This window comes from Sceloporus occidentalis, unplaced genomic scaffold (genome assembly GCF_023333645.1).
Source record: "Sceloporus occidentalis isolate IW3139 unplaced genomic scaffold, rSceOcc1.0.p SCAF_1, whole genome shotgun sequence".
NCBI classification, from domain to species: domain Eukaryota; kingdom Metazoa; phylum Chordata; class Lepidosauria; order Squamata; family Phrynosomatidae; genus Sceloporus; species Sceloporus occidentalis.
Window position 1 is genome coordinate 22473250 of NW_028316981.1, and position 14639 is coordinate 22487888.

Below are 14639 nucleotides of genomic sequence, written 5' to 3' on the forward strand. Positions count from 1 at the left end.
ACTTGAGTTGACTTATCCACTGCTCAATGTACGTACTGCACTTTAACTCTTATTTTAAAAGGAAACCATCCCCTGGTGAAAAGCAAGGGCATAATCTGTCCTGGAAGCACTGATCTCCCTCTACTCATTTATCCATCCAGCCTTTAGGGTGAACACAAACAGTTATGCCTGCTGGAATTTTGTAAGTTCTTTGGCATTGTTTTCCTTTGTTTCATCCTTTAGAACCTTAGTTACATGCCCCTAAGTTTTACCCTCAACCTATCCACAGGTCATATCAAAATCCATAATTTTGACCTCAAAAACTGCCTTTGACTTATACATGAGGTTGACTTATAGTTGAGTATATATGGTATATGGATATGTAAAGATAAAGATGTAGCAAGTCTGAGCCAAAAGGCTTACTGCGCAGTTAGGGCATGCACGTTGAAATTGCTGTTCTGTGACTGTTGTATGACTATAAAACCGATCTGCTTACACAATAAAGGGTCTCTCCTCACTCTTGAATTAGACTGCCTGGTTGTGCTATTCCTTAAAAAGAAAACTGACTCATTTGAGATATGGTGCTGGAGAAGAGTGCTGAGAATACCATGGGCAGCCCAAACACAAAAGGCAAACAAACTGATCATAGAACAGATCAAGCCCAAAATCTCCCTGGAAGCCAAGATGATTAAGCTGAGACCGTCATACTTTGGCCACATCATGAGAAGACATGACCCATTAGGAAAGATAATCATGCCAGGAAAGGCGGAAGGTAAGAAAAGGAGAGGAAGACCCCACATCAGATGGATGGACTCCATAGGGAGGTCATGGGGCTGAATCTACAAGACCTAAGCAGAGCAGTGGAGGACAAGGAGTCTTGGAGATGTCTTACTCTTACCCAAAGGGTTGCCATGAGTTGGGATCGGCTCGAGGGCAACCAACAACAACAACAAAGGGACCTTTTGGTCCAGAAATACTTTTCCTTTCCCCCGATTCAGAATCCACCCACACCACACTGAACTTGGAGTTCGGCTGCAAGGGTGCAGACATTTCAGTGGGGGGGTTTGCATTCTAAACCGTGTAAACCTGAACAAATAGTGTTCTTGTTGAGCAGAACTGCAGGCCTCTCTCCCTCTAATACAGTATGTCTAATTTGTGATTTACAGTTATTGGAAGGCTTTCCTGGAAAGGTCTGGAAATTTCTGTGTATGGCTATAATAGGGACCTGTAACTGCTCTTTCTTTGTAGCATGTGTACTCTACGTTGTAGCTACATGCAAGTAACAAAACCCAAGTTACTGATCCTCCGCATCTGTGTTCTTGAATTCTGAGCAAGGGCCCTCTTTTTTGGGAGGTGTGGGAAACTCCTTTATTTATTTATTTATTTATTTATTTATTTATTTATTTATTTCAGGTTTTCTGTTTTGTCTGCAGTCTCTCAAGATCCTTCCAGACAGAGGATTCTTCAGTTTGCTATTGGTTGTGGCTCTTCCATGTGCAAGGTGACCAGGCGTCCTCATTTTCCAGGGCATGTCCCATATTTCAAACTTCTGTCCAGGAGGATTTTCAAAATGTCCTCCATTTTGAGCATAACTAAGGAGCATAAATTTACATTTATATTAGTGTTTTGGGCTTTTATTTTGTAAGGGCCTACTTTTCTTTTTTCTTGAATGTCCTACATTTTGCGGTGTCTTGTCCTAATCTTTGTGGTTACAACATCTGGTCACCCTGTCTATATGCTACTAGTGGAATTGCAACTGACCACCCACAATTCATGGATCCAACGCTGTGTGTGTGTAGGCAGGTGTATGCTTTTGCATTTTGTTATACTTCATATGCTTGGTTGGCAAGGCATAGTGGAGTGGGCAGCATTCGCTCCTATTCAAAATGTTCAAGAGAAACATCTGCCATCCACCCAGACCTTGGAAAAGACATGTTTTGGCTACAACTCCTAGAATTCCTTAGCTAATGGCCATTTAGGCATTTTAGTCCCCCACAAAAGGTCATTTCCCCCAGCTTTGAAACCATCCTTGATCCTAAGTGGTAATTTGCTTAACAAATTGCATTGTGTGGGACAGTCCAAATTCCACTTTCTCTGCCCACAGAGCACACAGAGTGATGTTCCCCAGTTAAAAACAGCAATAAAACAGGCAGCCAGTTCTAACAATGAACACCTGTCTAGTCCGAATGAAGATGAAGTCTTGCCAATAAGTTGGTTTGGTATGGAAGACATAGGTGGGGATCAAATAAAGTCCCTCCAAATAAAGCTCCCCCAACTGCCCCCTCCCATGGACTCTTACTGTTCTTAACTGAATTCAAAGACATAGCCATGTTAGTATGTAGAATCAGTATGTAGTAGAGAGATCTAGTAGCACCTTTGAGACTAACTGAAAGAAAGAAGCTGGCAGCATGAGTTTTTGTAGGCTTTAAATCAACTTCATCAGATGCATTTGTTCTTAACAGGTGAGACAGACACAGCTCCACCTGCCAAACTGGGCTGGGAAAACATGCTTACAGCACCTGTATGCGCATGCTGATCAAGCTAGGATTAAGCACATGTACTCTCATGTATGTACAACCTTCATTTGGCCTGGAGCATTAATATGTTTTTTAAAAATTGAGTCATTCTCAGGATAGAGCCTGGGGCGGGGGGACCTCTTTCTGAAACCCTGGAGAGCTTCTGACTCTCAGTGTAAATACCCTTCCTAAACCTGAGGCCATTTCACACTACAGTACATAATTATATTGTCGAGATTCCACTTTAGCTACCAGGGCTGAATCCTACGGATGCCTGGAGTTTGCAGTTTGGTGGCTTTCTCTAAGTGAAATTCTGTCTCTGTGTATGTGCACGCATGTGTGCCTCCAAGTCACCTGAAGATAAGTCAGTGTTTCCCAAACTTTGGTCCTCCAAGTGTTTGGGACTTCCAACTCCCAAAGGCCCCATCTAGCCTAGCCAGCAGTCAATAATTCTGGGAGCTGACATCCAAAACAGAACCAAACTTTGGGAAACACTGAGATAAGTGAAAGGAAAAGAGTAATATCACTAGATGTGTGCCTCTCAAGGCTACTATGAAAGCAAGTTCTAAAGAACAGAATGGAGGGAGGTGATTGGCTGCTAGGAACTGAAGACAAGGTGATGGACTTCATTGTTGTCACCTTGACATCTATAGGAGGTTCTGACAGCCACTGGAGGCATGAGTGAGGCTTCCCACGGTGTGTCATGGAGGTGGCAACAACCTCAAGAGCAGAAATCCAGGGACCATCTACCAGAGGAAAGATGCCCATTCAAACTAAGAAAGAAAATGCTCGTTCCACTGAAGGGTCCACAGTATTGAAGTCAACGCAAAAGAAGGCAAATCTTCATCTTCTCAACTCCATTGAGGCCCTTCCCAATATCTCAAAGCTCGTTGTCCAAGCCATCGCCGGAAGCCAGTCAGACAATGGGATCGGGTTCCCTGAGCTGAAGGAGGTGCTCAGAAAAAAAGGCTACGACGTGACCAGGCATTGCCCCAGACTCAAAAGAAAACTGAACTCCTTGGTCTCCCAAGGAGCCTTGGTGCGTATGACTCGGAAGAATGGGTCGACGTTTTTCGTGGTCCGAAAGTATCAGGACGAGGTGGTCAAAGTATTTGAGGACTCTGACAACAAGGGAGGGAGGACCAAGCTGGCAAGAGCAGCCAAGAAAGGAAAGGTTGTGCATGGAGCAACCAAAAAAGCAAAGGGGTGTGGGCAGAAGACTCAGGGAACCAGAAGAACGTCCTGTAGCCCCAGCAACAAATTACAGGGCAGATTAAAACAGCCTACACACCCCCTCCTGCAAAGCAGATCTGACAAGAGATGCCAGAGTCTCATCCCAAAAGCTGCTTCAACCACCAAAAGATCAAGTCGTTCTGGTACCAAAGTAACACCCCTCATGAAAACTTGCCAGTCTTCCAGCAAGAGAGCTGCTGCCACTTCAGAGAGGAACTGTCAAAGGAACCTTAGAAGGAAGGCTGCATCTTCATCCAAGGAAGGAAAAAATCATGCCAAGAAAATCACACCCAAGAGATCCAGAGTCTCCCAGAGCAAGGCCATAGTCTCTCCAAAAAGGCGAGGGCGTCCACCTAAGCAAGAAAACCCATGCTCAGAGAAAACTGGGAGCAACGTTGTGGCATCTTCTAATAGCAAAAGGCCCCAGCAGAGGCAGTGAGGCCAAATTCCAAGGCAGAAGGCCTGAAAGAGATTCCATCTATATAATCCTTCTGTAAATAAAAATGTACACGTTCGTATGTTCAAAGTCTTAAATCTCCAGAAGTTCTTCACTGATTGCTTTGAAATTTTGACACAACATCCCATTCGAATACACTCATGTTTTTAGATGCCTACTATTATATAGATGTCACACCTGTGACAGGTAAAAATGTTTTTTAAAAAAAAAGCAGCAGCATCTGTTGGACATAACAGCAACACACGCCGTACTAAATATTTTACGATCCCATTCCAGTGTTTCTGATATAAGTCACTGTGAGCCGCTGGTCGCCGTGGTCAGTGTATTAATGGCACTGTGTCTGCCTCAACATGCTAATCCTTCCTTCTTTTTCCCCTTAGCAGCCACATTGTGAAGCTATTTTTGTTGTCACACAGTATTAGAGTTCACTGTTAGAGGCGATTATTTATATGGCAGTTTTACACACTGCTGTTAGCTGCACAAAGCAGCAGCAACAGCTGCAACACAACACACAACATCATCAGGTGGGCGATGCCTTTATTAGGATAAACTACAACTTCACAAGAGTATGCAGGCATTTGAGTCTTCCATAACACTTCATCAGACTAGATGTTTAATAATAATAATAATAATAATAATAATAACAACAACAACAACAACAACAACTGAGGTCATGATGCCTTAGCCCTGAGCCAAGGCAGTTAAAGCAATGTCAAATGGGATTATTTCTATAGTGTGTTTTGGACCATAGTCTCAAAGAAAAGATCCCTTTGTGGACTAATTTTTCAGACTAACAGGGCTATATCTTTGCTGCATCTGTTATGGAGAGCTCTGTATTTCATTATCTTCTCCCTTTCTTTTAATTCTTTTAATGCTATAATCCCAACATTTTTTTTAAAACAACAGCAGCAATAACAATAATGTTGTGTAATATTATGTAGTGGGCCCTCCTTGGAATCCATTGGGATTTGGTTCCAGGACCTCCGCGTGGGTACCAAAATCTGTGGATACTCAAGCCCCATTAAATATAATCATATAGTAAAATGGCGACCCTATTATGGGATTTTATTGGCAAGATTTGTCCGGAGGAGGTTTGGCATTGCCTTCCCCTGAGGCTGAGAGAGTGTGCCTGGACCAAGGTCACCCAGTGGGTTTCCATAGCCGAGCCGGGATTCGAACGCTGCTCTCTCCAGAGTCTTATCACACGGGAGACTAAGTGCCCAAATCCCATGCAAAATGGGATTTAAATCCCGGGAAAATCCCACAAAAGTGAGATCGTTTGCAGACACATCGGAGGGCATTGAATATTAATGTGACATTAACCAGCACAGAAAGTCGCAAAATCGCACTGCTTTTCACTTTTGGGATGGTTAATGCCGCATTAATGCTCAATGCCCCCGACATTGTCTGAAAACAATCCCAGTTTTGGGGGATTTCCTCAAATCCAAATCCTCTTTCTGCACGAGGTTTGACTGATTCCATAAAAGTCCACAGTTCAACACTCAAACCACTAGGCCATGCTGGCTCTCGCAAAACCACAATTCCCAAATTTCCAGTGCATTGAGCCATGGCAATTAAACAAAACTACATTTCCCAGAATTCCCTAACACTGAGCCAAGGCAGTTAAAGCAGTCTCTAGCTGAATCATTTCTGCAGCGTGGTTCAGACCTTAGCCATCTATTTTATTGATTCAAAGCACAAAATGGATGTGATTCATCTCTCAGGAGCTCCACTTGAGCTAACAAGGCTCTTGTTTCCTTCTGGACAAAACAGGACCTTGTTTGCTTTTGGTTCAGACTCAGTGTGTCCCAAACTTTGGTCCTCCAGGTGCTTTGGACTTCAGCTCCCAGAATTCCTGACCGTTGGCCAAGCTGGCTGGGGCTTCTGGGAATTGAAGTCCAAAAACCCAGAGGGCCAAAGTTTGGATATCTGCATCAGATTTAAGGGTGCTTTATTAGCTAGAGACCTTAGTCATCCTAATATTTTGGACATCAGCTCCCAGAAGCCCCAGCCAGCTTGGCCAACAGTCAGGAATTCTGGGAGCTGAAGTCCAAAGCACCTGGAGGACCAAAGTTTGGGAATCACTTTGCAACAGAAATGGTACCCAATGGGTGTCTGATCACAGAAAGAGGAAGGAGGTACTGGTTTTACTGGTGTAGTGGTTTGAGCGCTGGACTAGAGACCAGGGTTTGATTCCCAACTTCGCCATGAAACCCATTGGTTTGACCATGAGCAAGTCACACTCTCTCAGCCTCAGAGCATGGCCATGGCAAACCCCTCTCTGAAGAAACCTTGCCAAGAAATGACTTGAAGGCCTAGGACAAGGCTATGGTCCGTGGCCCGAAACACACGGCAGAAATAACCCAGTTTGAGACTGCTTTAACTGCCCTGGATCAGTGTTAGAGAACTGGAGTTTTGTGGGCGGGGGGGGGGCGTACTAAAACGAAGGACAGTGCTCGCCCATAGGGAAACCATATTTGCCCAGAGAATCACTGAATACTGCATTCCCCATGATTCTCTATGGGCAAGTATTCCCCACGATTCCGACAAAATACGTGTTTAGGGACACTGAGCCTTCTGTCTGGTGCCCCATTACAACTCCCACAATTCCACAGTATTGAGTGATGGGAGTAGTTAAAGCGGCCTCATAGCGGATTATTCCTGCAGTGTTTTGGACCTTGTGCTTTCAAATGTGAATGTATGGACCGGCTCTTTCAGGAACTCTGCTGGGTGGCTCTTAAAAGAGCCTTTGTAGAGATGCGCTTACTGTATTTATTTATCTATCTATCAAGCCCTCCTTTTGGTTGTTGGGCGCTTCTGTTGTTGGCGCTTGCTTCCAGAAGCAGCCGAGGAAGATCTAGTGTTCCGGCTCTGGGGCCGCTTCGGCTTAGCTGCCGCCTTCTTAGTCGTTGCCTTCTTCTTGGAGGCCCCCGCCGCCGACTTCCCGGCCCTCTTGGGGGCGCGCTTGAAGGAGCCCGAGGCGCCGCGGCCAGTGAGGCGAGTCAGGAGCCCGTTGTTCACCAAGCGGCTCAGCTCTCGCTTGAGGCGCCCCTTGTTCTTGCCGAGGTCGAAGCCGGCTTCAGCGACCACTTTCTTCAGGGCCGCCAAGGAGAGGCTTTTCCGCGGGCCGACAACCTCGAAAGCCTGGAGAATAAACTGCGCCAAGGAGCCTGAGGCGCGGCTCTCCGCCCTCGACGGCTCGGTAGAAGCTTCTCCCTGGGCGCTGGTCTCTTGCTGCTTCTCCCGGACCATCCTTCCTCCCGCCCAGTCCGAGCCGCACTGGCGAATGACGCCCTCGGGCGGAGGTATTTATAGGCAGCTGTGGGGTGACGTCATCCAACGGACTGTCCCCTTCTTTCTTTCTCTCTCTCCCCTCCAGTTCCCCAAGACTTCAAAGTGGAGGACCTGACAAGGTTAGTTTTCACTCAGGTCCAGCAACGAAGTAAAACGCGCGTGACGTAGCTTCACTCTTCAAACTCCCTGTTTCACTCTTTAAACAAAAGTGGCTGCATCTGCACTGCACAAATAATGCACTCTGACACAGGATGACCAACTGTCCTAACCACGAAGGAGGTCAAAATGTAGGGCATTAAAATAGAAAATGTAGGACATTACTACCTATATAAATAAATATGCATTTGTGCTTCTTAGCCCATGCTCAAAATGGAGGGCATTTTGACATTCTTCCTGGACTGAAGGCTGAAATGTAGGACATGTCTTGGGAAAGGAGGACCTCTGGTCACCCTGAGCCTGAGAGTGCTTTGACAGCCATGGCTTGGTGCTATGGAATCCTGGGATTTGTAGTTTGCTGTGGCACTCTGACAGAGAAAGCTAAATATCTTTCAGAACTACAGATCCCAGGATTCCACAGCATTGAGCCATGGCAGTTAAAGCGGTGTCAAAACTGCATTAATCCTGTAGCCCCAGACAGCATGGCCAGCAGCTGTGCTGGTTTGGGGATCAATAATAATAATAATATTATAATAATAAAAAAATTTATTAATAACAACTTATCATCATTTTATCCCAAACCCTCCCATCCACAATAAAATACAACTAAATTATAAAACAGTTACTAAAACAGTTATTAGAAATAGGGCAGAGACAGTTAGAGCAGTTGTTGAATAACTGATTAAATTAATAGGAGATTGCTGGGAGGTGTCATCCAAAGAAGATACTTCAAAGATATTGTTGAGCCATGGCGGTTAAAGTGACATCAAACGGCATTATAGCTGCACTGCAGATGCAGCCAAAGACACAGATGTATTGTCTATCCTATAAATATGGCGGTGGTTATGTGCTTTGAAGTCGTTTCCGACTTATGGCGACCCTAAGGCAAACCTATCATGGGGATTCCTGGGCAAGATTTGTTCAGTGGGTTTGCCATTTCCTTCCCCTGAAGCTGAGAGAGTGTGACTTGCCCAAAGTCACCCAGTGCGTTTTATGGCTGAGCGGCAAACTGCATTATATCTGCAGTGCAGATGCGGCCAAAGATGCCGCATCTGCACTTCCTGTCCTATAGTACTTCCTATCCTATAGATGTGTTGGTGGTGATGTGCCTTGAAGTCATTTGTGACATATGGTGACCCTAAGGCGAGTCTATTATGGGGCTTTCTGGGCAAGATTTATTTCAGAAGAGGTTTGTCTTTAAATAAATAAATAAATAAATAAATAAAAATTTTATTTATATACCGCCCTTCCATTGATCAGGGCGGTGAACAACATAATAAAAACAATACATACAATATACATATTAAAAACAACTTAAAAACCCCGGTCAGCCATCCATCTTGCCGACAACATAGGGAGGAAGGCCATCTAGGACTTCACTCGGGGAATGCAGTTCGAAATAGAAGGGTTTTTAAGTCCCTTCTAAACTGGGCCAGGGAGGTGGCCGAGCGGAGCTCTGTGGGCAGCGTGTTCCAAAGGGTCGGGGCAACGATGGAGTATGTCCTCCTCGTTGTAGAGGAGAATTTGGCCCCTGGAACCCTAAGTAATTGCTGCCCAGAAGTTCTGAGGGTGCGGGGCGGAATGTATGGGGAGAGGCAGTCCTTCAGGTATCCTGGGCCCAAGCCATGTTGGGCTTTATAGGTAATCACCAACACCTTGTACTGTGCCCGGAAGCGAATAGGCAGCCAGTGCAGATCTTTGAGCACAGGTGTAATATGGCTGGTCCTGGAAGTACCAGTGACCAGCCTGGCCGCCATATTCTGCACCAGCTGTAGCTTCCGGGTATGATACAAGGGTTGCCCCATGTAGAGCGCATTGCAGAAGTCCAATCTAGAGGTTACCAGAGCGTGTACCACCGTTTCAAGGTCCCTCTGGGCCAGGTATGGGCGCAGCTGGCGAATAAGCTGAAGCTGATAACAGGTGTTCTTGACCGTCTCATTCACCTGAGGTGAAGCGACGAATCAAGAAGCACCCCCAGACTGCGCACGGAGTCCTTCACAGGAAGCGTGATCCTGTTCAGACTGAGTCGGTTTTTCCTCATCCAGCCCATTACTGACTCCAGGCATGCCACGAGAGGAGCGACGCCATCCTCAGTCACTGCATCAGTCGGAGACATAGAGAAGACTATTTGGGTGTCATCAGCGTACTGATAACCCCGCGCCCCATGTCTCCGGATGATCTCTCCCAGCGGTTTCATGTAAATGTTAAATAGCATGGGAGACAGAATGGCTCCTTGAGGGACCCCAGTTGTAAGGGCCCTCTTATTGGAGCACACGTCTCCCAGCTGCACCATCTGGAACCTCCCAGAGAGGTAGGACCGGAACCACTGGAGCGCAGTGCCCCCGATTCCCACCTCAACCAGGCGTTCCAGAAGGATACCATGGTCTATGGTATCGAAAGCCGCTGAGATGTCCAAGAGCACCAACAGGGACACGTTTCCCCTGTCGATGCCCAGACGGAGATCATCGACCAAGGCGACCATGGCCGTCTCAACCCCGTAACCCGCCCGAAAGCCAGTTTGAAATGGGTCCAGATAATCCGTTTCATCCAAGACCGACTGAAGCTGGATTGCAACCGCTCTCTCGATCACCTTCCCCAGAAATGGCAGCAGCGAGACTGGCCGATAATTATTGTATACCAGGGGGTCGAGGGAGGGCTTTTTTAATAAAGGTTTTACGATGGCCAATTTTAAATCAGATGGAAATTGCCCTTCCCTCAAGGATGTATTAATAATCCGGCATAACAGTAAAGTTACTGCCGGTCCCCCCTGCGCCGCTAACCATGAGGGACAAGGGTCGAGAGAGCAGGTTGTCTTCCGAACACTTCCGAGGATCTTGTCCACATCATCGGTACTTACCAACTCAAAGTGATCCAGTTTAATAGAGTCCACGAAGGCTCTGGATGCCTCTACCCTAGGTTCTGCTCTAATGCCGGCGTTAAGACCTTCGCTTAACCGAGAGGTTTTATCCGCGAAGAAGTTGTTAAATTGGTCACAGCAGGCCTTAGAAGGTTCAAGGATCTGGTTCAGGGCGGGAGGGAGCTGAGTTAGCTCCCTGACCACCCTGAACAACTCTGCTGGACGCGACTCCGCGGACGCGACACGAGCACCATAGAACGAGTTCTTAGCTGCTCGTATCGCCTCTCCGTAGTCCTTCAAAAGGCGGTCTAGGAGAGCCTTGTCGGCTAAGTGTAGGTGTTTCCGCCAGCGGTGCTCTAGCCGTCGCAGGACCCGCTTCCTTGCCCGGAGGTCTTCCGTATACCAGGGCTTACGTTTGGAAGCGGGCCTGAGAGGGTGCTTGGGAGCGATGCTGTATATAGCCCTAGAGAGACCGGTATTCCAGATACCAGTCAGGGCATCAACAGAGTCGCCGTCACTTCCAACCATGTATCCCTCTAAGGCTTCCTGGAACCTTTTGGGTTCCATCAGCCTTCGAGGGTGGACCATCCTAATAGGTCCACCATCCCCGGGGGGGATCTGGGTAGAGGCCTTGATTTTTGCCTCCACGAGGAAATGATCCGTCCATGACAGGGGGGAAATATTAGTTATTTCCGCCCACGGATTTTCCGCATCCGAACAAAAGACCATATCAAGTGTATTACCCGCAAAATGCGTTGGACCCGAAATCAGCTGGGACAGGCCCATGGCCGCCATGGTATCCATGAATTCCCGAGCCGCACCAGATGGAACATAGCTGGCCGTGAGGGTAATGTTGAAGTCACCCAGGACAAGTAGCCTGGGCGTCTCCAGCATCAGCTCCGCGACCAGCTGTGTCAGCTAGTTAAGGGAGTCCGCTAGTGCATGGGGTGGTCGATACACCAACAGAATCCCTAGACTGTCCTTAGCCTTTAGGGTCAGGTAAATACACTCAATAAAGGACGTCTGTCGGATGTGGTTCCTGGTGAGAGACAAGGTGTTCCTATGTATCAAGGCCACACACCCCCCCGCCCACCTAACCTGGGCTGGTCCTTCACTGAGAACCCAGCAGGGAGGGCCTGTGCCCACACAGCATCCCCCTCAGGCCCAAGCCAGGTCTCGGTAATGCAAGCCAGGTCGCAATTAGTGTCCTCCAGCAGGTCATGGAGGATGTGGGACTTGTTGTTAATCGACCTGGCATTGCACAGGAGCAGCGACAGGGTTTGTGGCACGGTTGGAGTGACCCTCAGGTCCCTTTGGTTGGGAGGGGGACAGGAAGGAGAGATAGATATGACGCATCGATCCCGCCTTCCTCTGTAACGCAAGTCCCTTCTCCCACCGCCATATCTCCCCTTGCCCAGCACTACCTCAATGGGAGCTCCGCTCATGCCGATGTTATCCCCCTCCTCCCCAGCCCGCGCATCCCCCGCATCCATAACCTCCTCCCCCCCTTTCCCAGCAATTGAAAGAGCAGAGGTTAGCCACTTCAGGCATCCCCTGCTCTAAGGCTGACATCTGCACAACCTCTTCTGGCTCTTGCGCCGCTAAAACTGCGCCGCTGCGCAGTTGCGCAGCTGGAGTCCTGCACACAGTCCGTGGGCGACCTCCCTGGGGCGGTGCGCAGATGCGCACCTCCGACACCCCAGAGAGAGCCGCCCGGCAGCAGCAGCGTGGCCCCTGGCCCAAAGTCCGGCAGGAGAGGGAGGCGTGGTGAAGGAGGAGTCCAGACAGCTGGTTTTCAGCGTGTCGCTGCCACCGACACGCCCCTCGCTCCACCTTCCCCCCAGGTGTCCCCAGTCTGGTCCTCCGGAGCCGCCTCGGAGCCACAGCAAAAAACAAACAGGAGTCCTGCACACAGTCCGTGGGCAGCCTCCCTGGGGTGGTGCGCAGATGCGCACCTCCGACACCCCAGAGAGAGCCGCCCGGCAGCAGCAGCGTGGCCCCTGGCCCAAAGTCCGGCAGGAGAGGGAGGCGTGGTGAAGGAGGAGTCCAGACAGCTGGTTTTCAGCGTGTCGCTGCCACCGACACGCCCCTCACTCCACCTTTACCTTCCTCTGAGGCTGAGAGAGTGTGACTTCTTGCCCAAGGTCACCCAGTGGGTTGCCATGGCCAAGCCAGTCTCAGCCTCTGAGGATGGCAATGACAAACCACCTTTGATGAAGCTCTTCAAGAAAACCCCGTAACAGATTTGCCTTAAGGTTATCATAAGTTGGAAACAACTGGAAGGCAAAACAACACACAACACACATGCTTTGATTTGGCACCCAAAGGGAACCTGTTTCTGCCATTCATCCCTCCAAGGAAAGGTCACCATAGCAAAGAAAATATTTTCTATTAGTGTTCTCATTTTTACTTCTGGAAAAAAAAACTTTCCATAAAGCACAAAAAGCCAAAACCCACATGAGGTACATGAGCATACAAGGAAGTTCCCATTCTGTAACATTTACCTCTTCATGCAGAGAAAGTGATAAAAACAGAAACAGACTAACTTTGGTATTAAATAACTTCTGGATGTCTGCCAGCCTTTCCAAACTTGAGATCTCCAGATATCTGTTGTACTATTTCATTTTGAATCACCCTTTGTCCCATATAGCCTTCCCAAGGTAAATGACATTTAAAAACCTGAAAAAAGTGTAGAAATTCTGTCTGCTGTTGGACTACAGCTCCCATCGCTCCACTCCAAGCAAGGCTTGCTGGGGATGCTGAGGCAGTAGACCTGGGCTGCAAAAGCTGCATTTTAATTAAGAGCAGGTCTTGTTGTTGTGTGTCTTCAAGATATTTCCAACTTATGGCAACCCTAAGGTGGGGGGTGATAACTTACAACATTTAATGGAAATTACTCACAGATTACAATAGAAGTAAGTCCTGTTGACTTCACTGAGACACCCAGGTATGTGGCTATAAAACTGCAGCATTGAAGTATGAATGCCAGCACAAAACAATAATTAATTACCGTCTTGACAACTGGATACAGCAGACAGATTAAAGTTTATATTCAGACTTATAATTGCAAATTAATAATTATGAACAGATGTTTACCTAACTTTGTACCTAAGAATAAATTCATTTTCTTTAGGGTTGTATTTTTAAATTACAGACGTTCTCCAATATCTCATAGGCTTGCGAGTCGATTTAATCTTAATGTAATTTCCCATTAACATTGAAGCAACAAAGATTTATCTCACCTAATGAATTTACACATTTAAATAGCAGTTGAGGGGAAATGAAATAGGATTGAAGGATGCACACATTACTGGCGTATTCAGTTTGGTCTACAAAGTGCACATTTCAACAAGCTTCAACTGATGTGGTTTGTTGTTTTTCCCCCATCTACTATACCCTCCAGAAGACAAAAGGAGAGTGCTAAAAGGATCCATGGCTGTTTCTGCCCGGTTTCGAACCGGGGACCTTTCGCGTGTGAGGCGAACGTGATAACCACTACACTACAGAAACCCATCTGAGTGCCTTGTGCCAGCTGCTCTGGCTGATAGGGAAGCATGACTGGAATGCAATGTGATTGCCTTAAAGAATCTGCTGACACATCACTCTGAGGCCTGAGTCATTCCAGTCAAGCCACACATTCTTACCAAGTGTGTGAAGCATGCCTTTAGTATTACTGCTGCCTCTGGGATCTTTTTGGGTTATCAACTGAATTTACATGGAGAGAGATCTTGGAGCACCTTTGAGACTAACTGAAAGAAAGAAGTTGGCAGCATGAGCTTTCGTAGACTTCAGTCTACTTCCTCAAATGCAGCCAACTTCTTTCTTTCATTTAGTCTCAAAGGTGCTGCAATATCTCTCTACTCATACTGATTCTACAGACTAACATGGCTATATCTTGGAACTGAATTTATAGTAATATATAGTTTTCTACAGTTTTCTACATCCAGCTATAATTCTGCAGAAGTCTCTTCTCTGAACTCACAGGAGCAATCTTTATAGCAAGGATGGTGACCATGTTGGGCAGTATCTCCCATCAGCGCCAGTCAGCATAGCCAAGAATGAGGAAAGCTGGCAGTTGTTGTAGTTCGGCAACAGATGGTCCCAGGAAACTTACTTCTGCTCTATAGATTTGTATGAAAAACGCAGA

At 47.2% G+C, this 14639-nt stretch overlaps 1 protein-coding gene and 1 non-coding gene across 2 annotated transcripts; both read right to left on the reverse strand.

Annotated features, from left to right (window-relative positions):
- Positions 1-6280: 6280 nt before the first annotated feature.
- On the reverse strand, positions 6281-7437 carry LOC149321144 (histone H1t-like). The gene has a single exon (XM_089516306.1). It carries the CDS (start codon positions 7435-7437, stop codon positions 6973-6975), a length of 465 nt encoding a protein of 154 aa, XP_089372432.1. The 3' UTR covers positions 6281-6972.
- A 6492-nt stretch (positions 7438-13929) lies between these two features.
- Positions 13930-14002, reverse strand: TRNAV-CAC (transfer RNA valine (anticodon CAC)). The gene has a single exon. It is a non-coding gene; the product is annotated as a tRNA-Val (tRNA).
- Between the last annotated feature and the right edge of the window lie 637 nt (positions 14003-14639).

Bases quoted from the DNA above. Each gene is read 5' to 3' on its own strand.
- LOC149321144 (XM_089516306.1), bottom strand. From the start codon at position 7,437: ATGGTCCGGGAGAAGCAGCAAGAGACCAGCGCCCAGGGAGAAGCTTCT.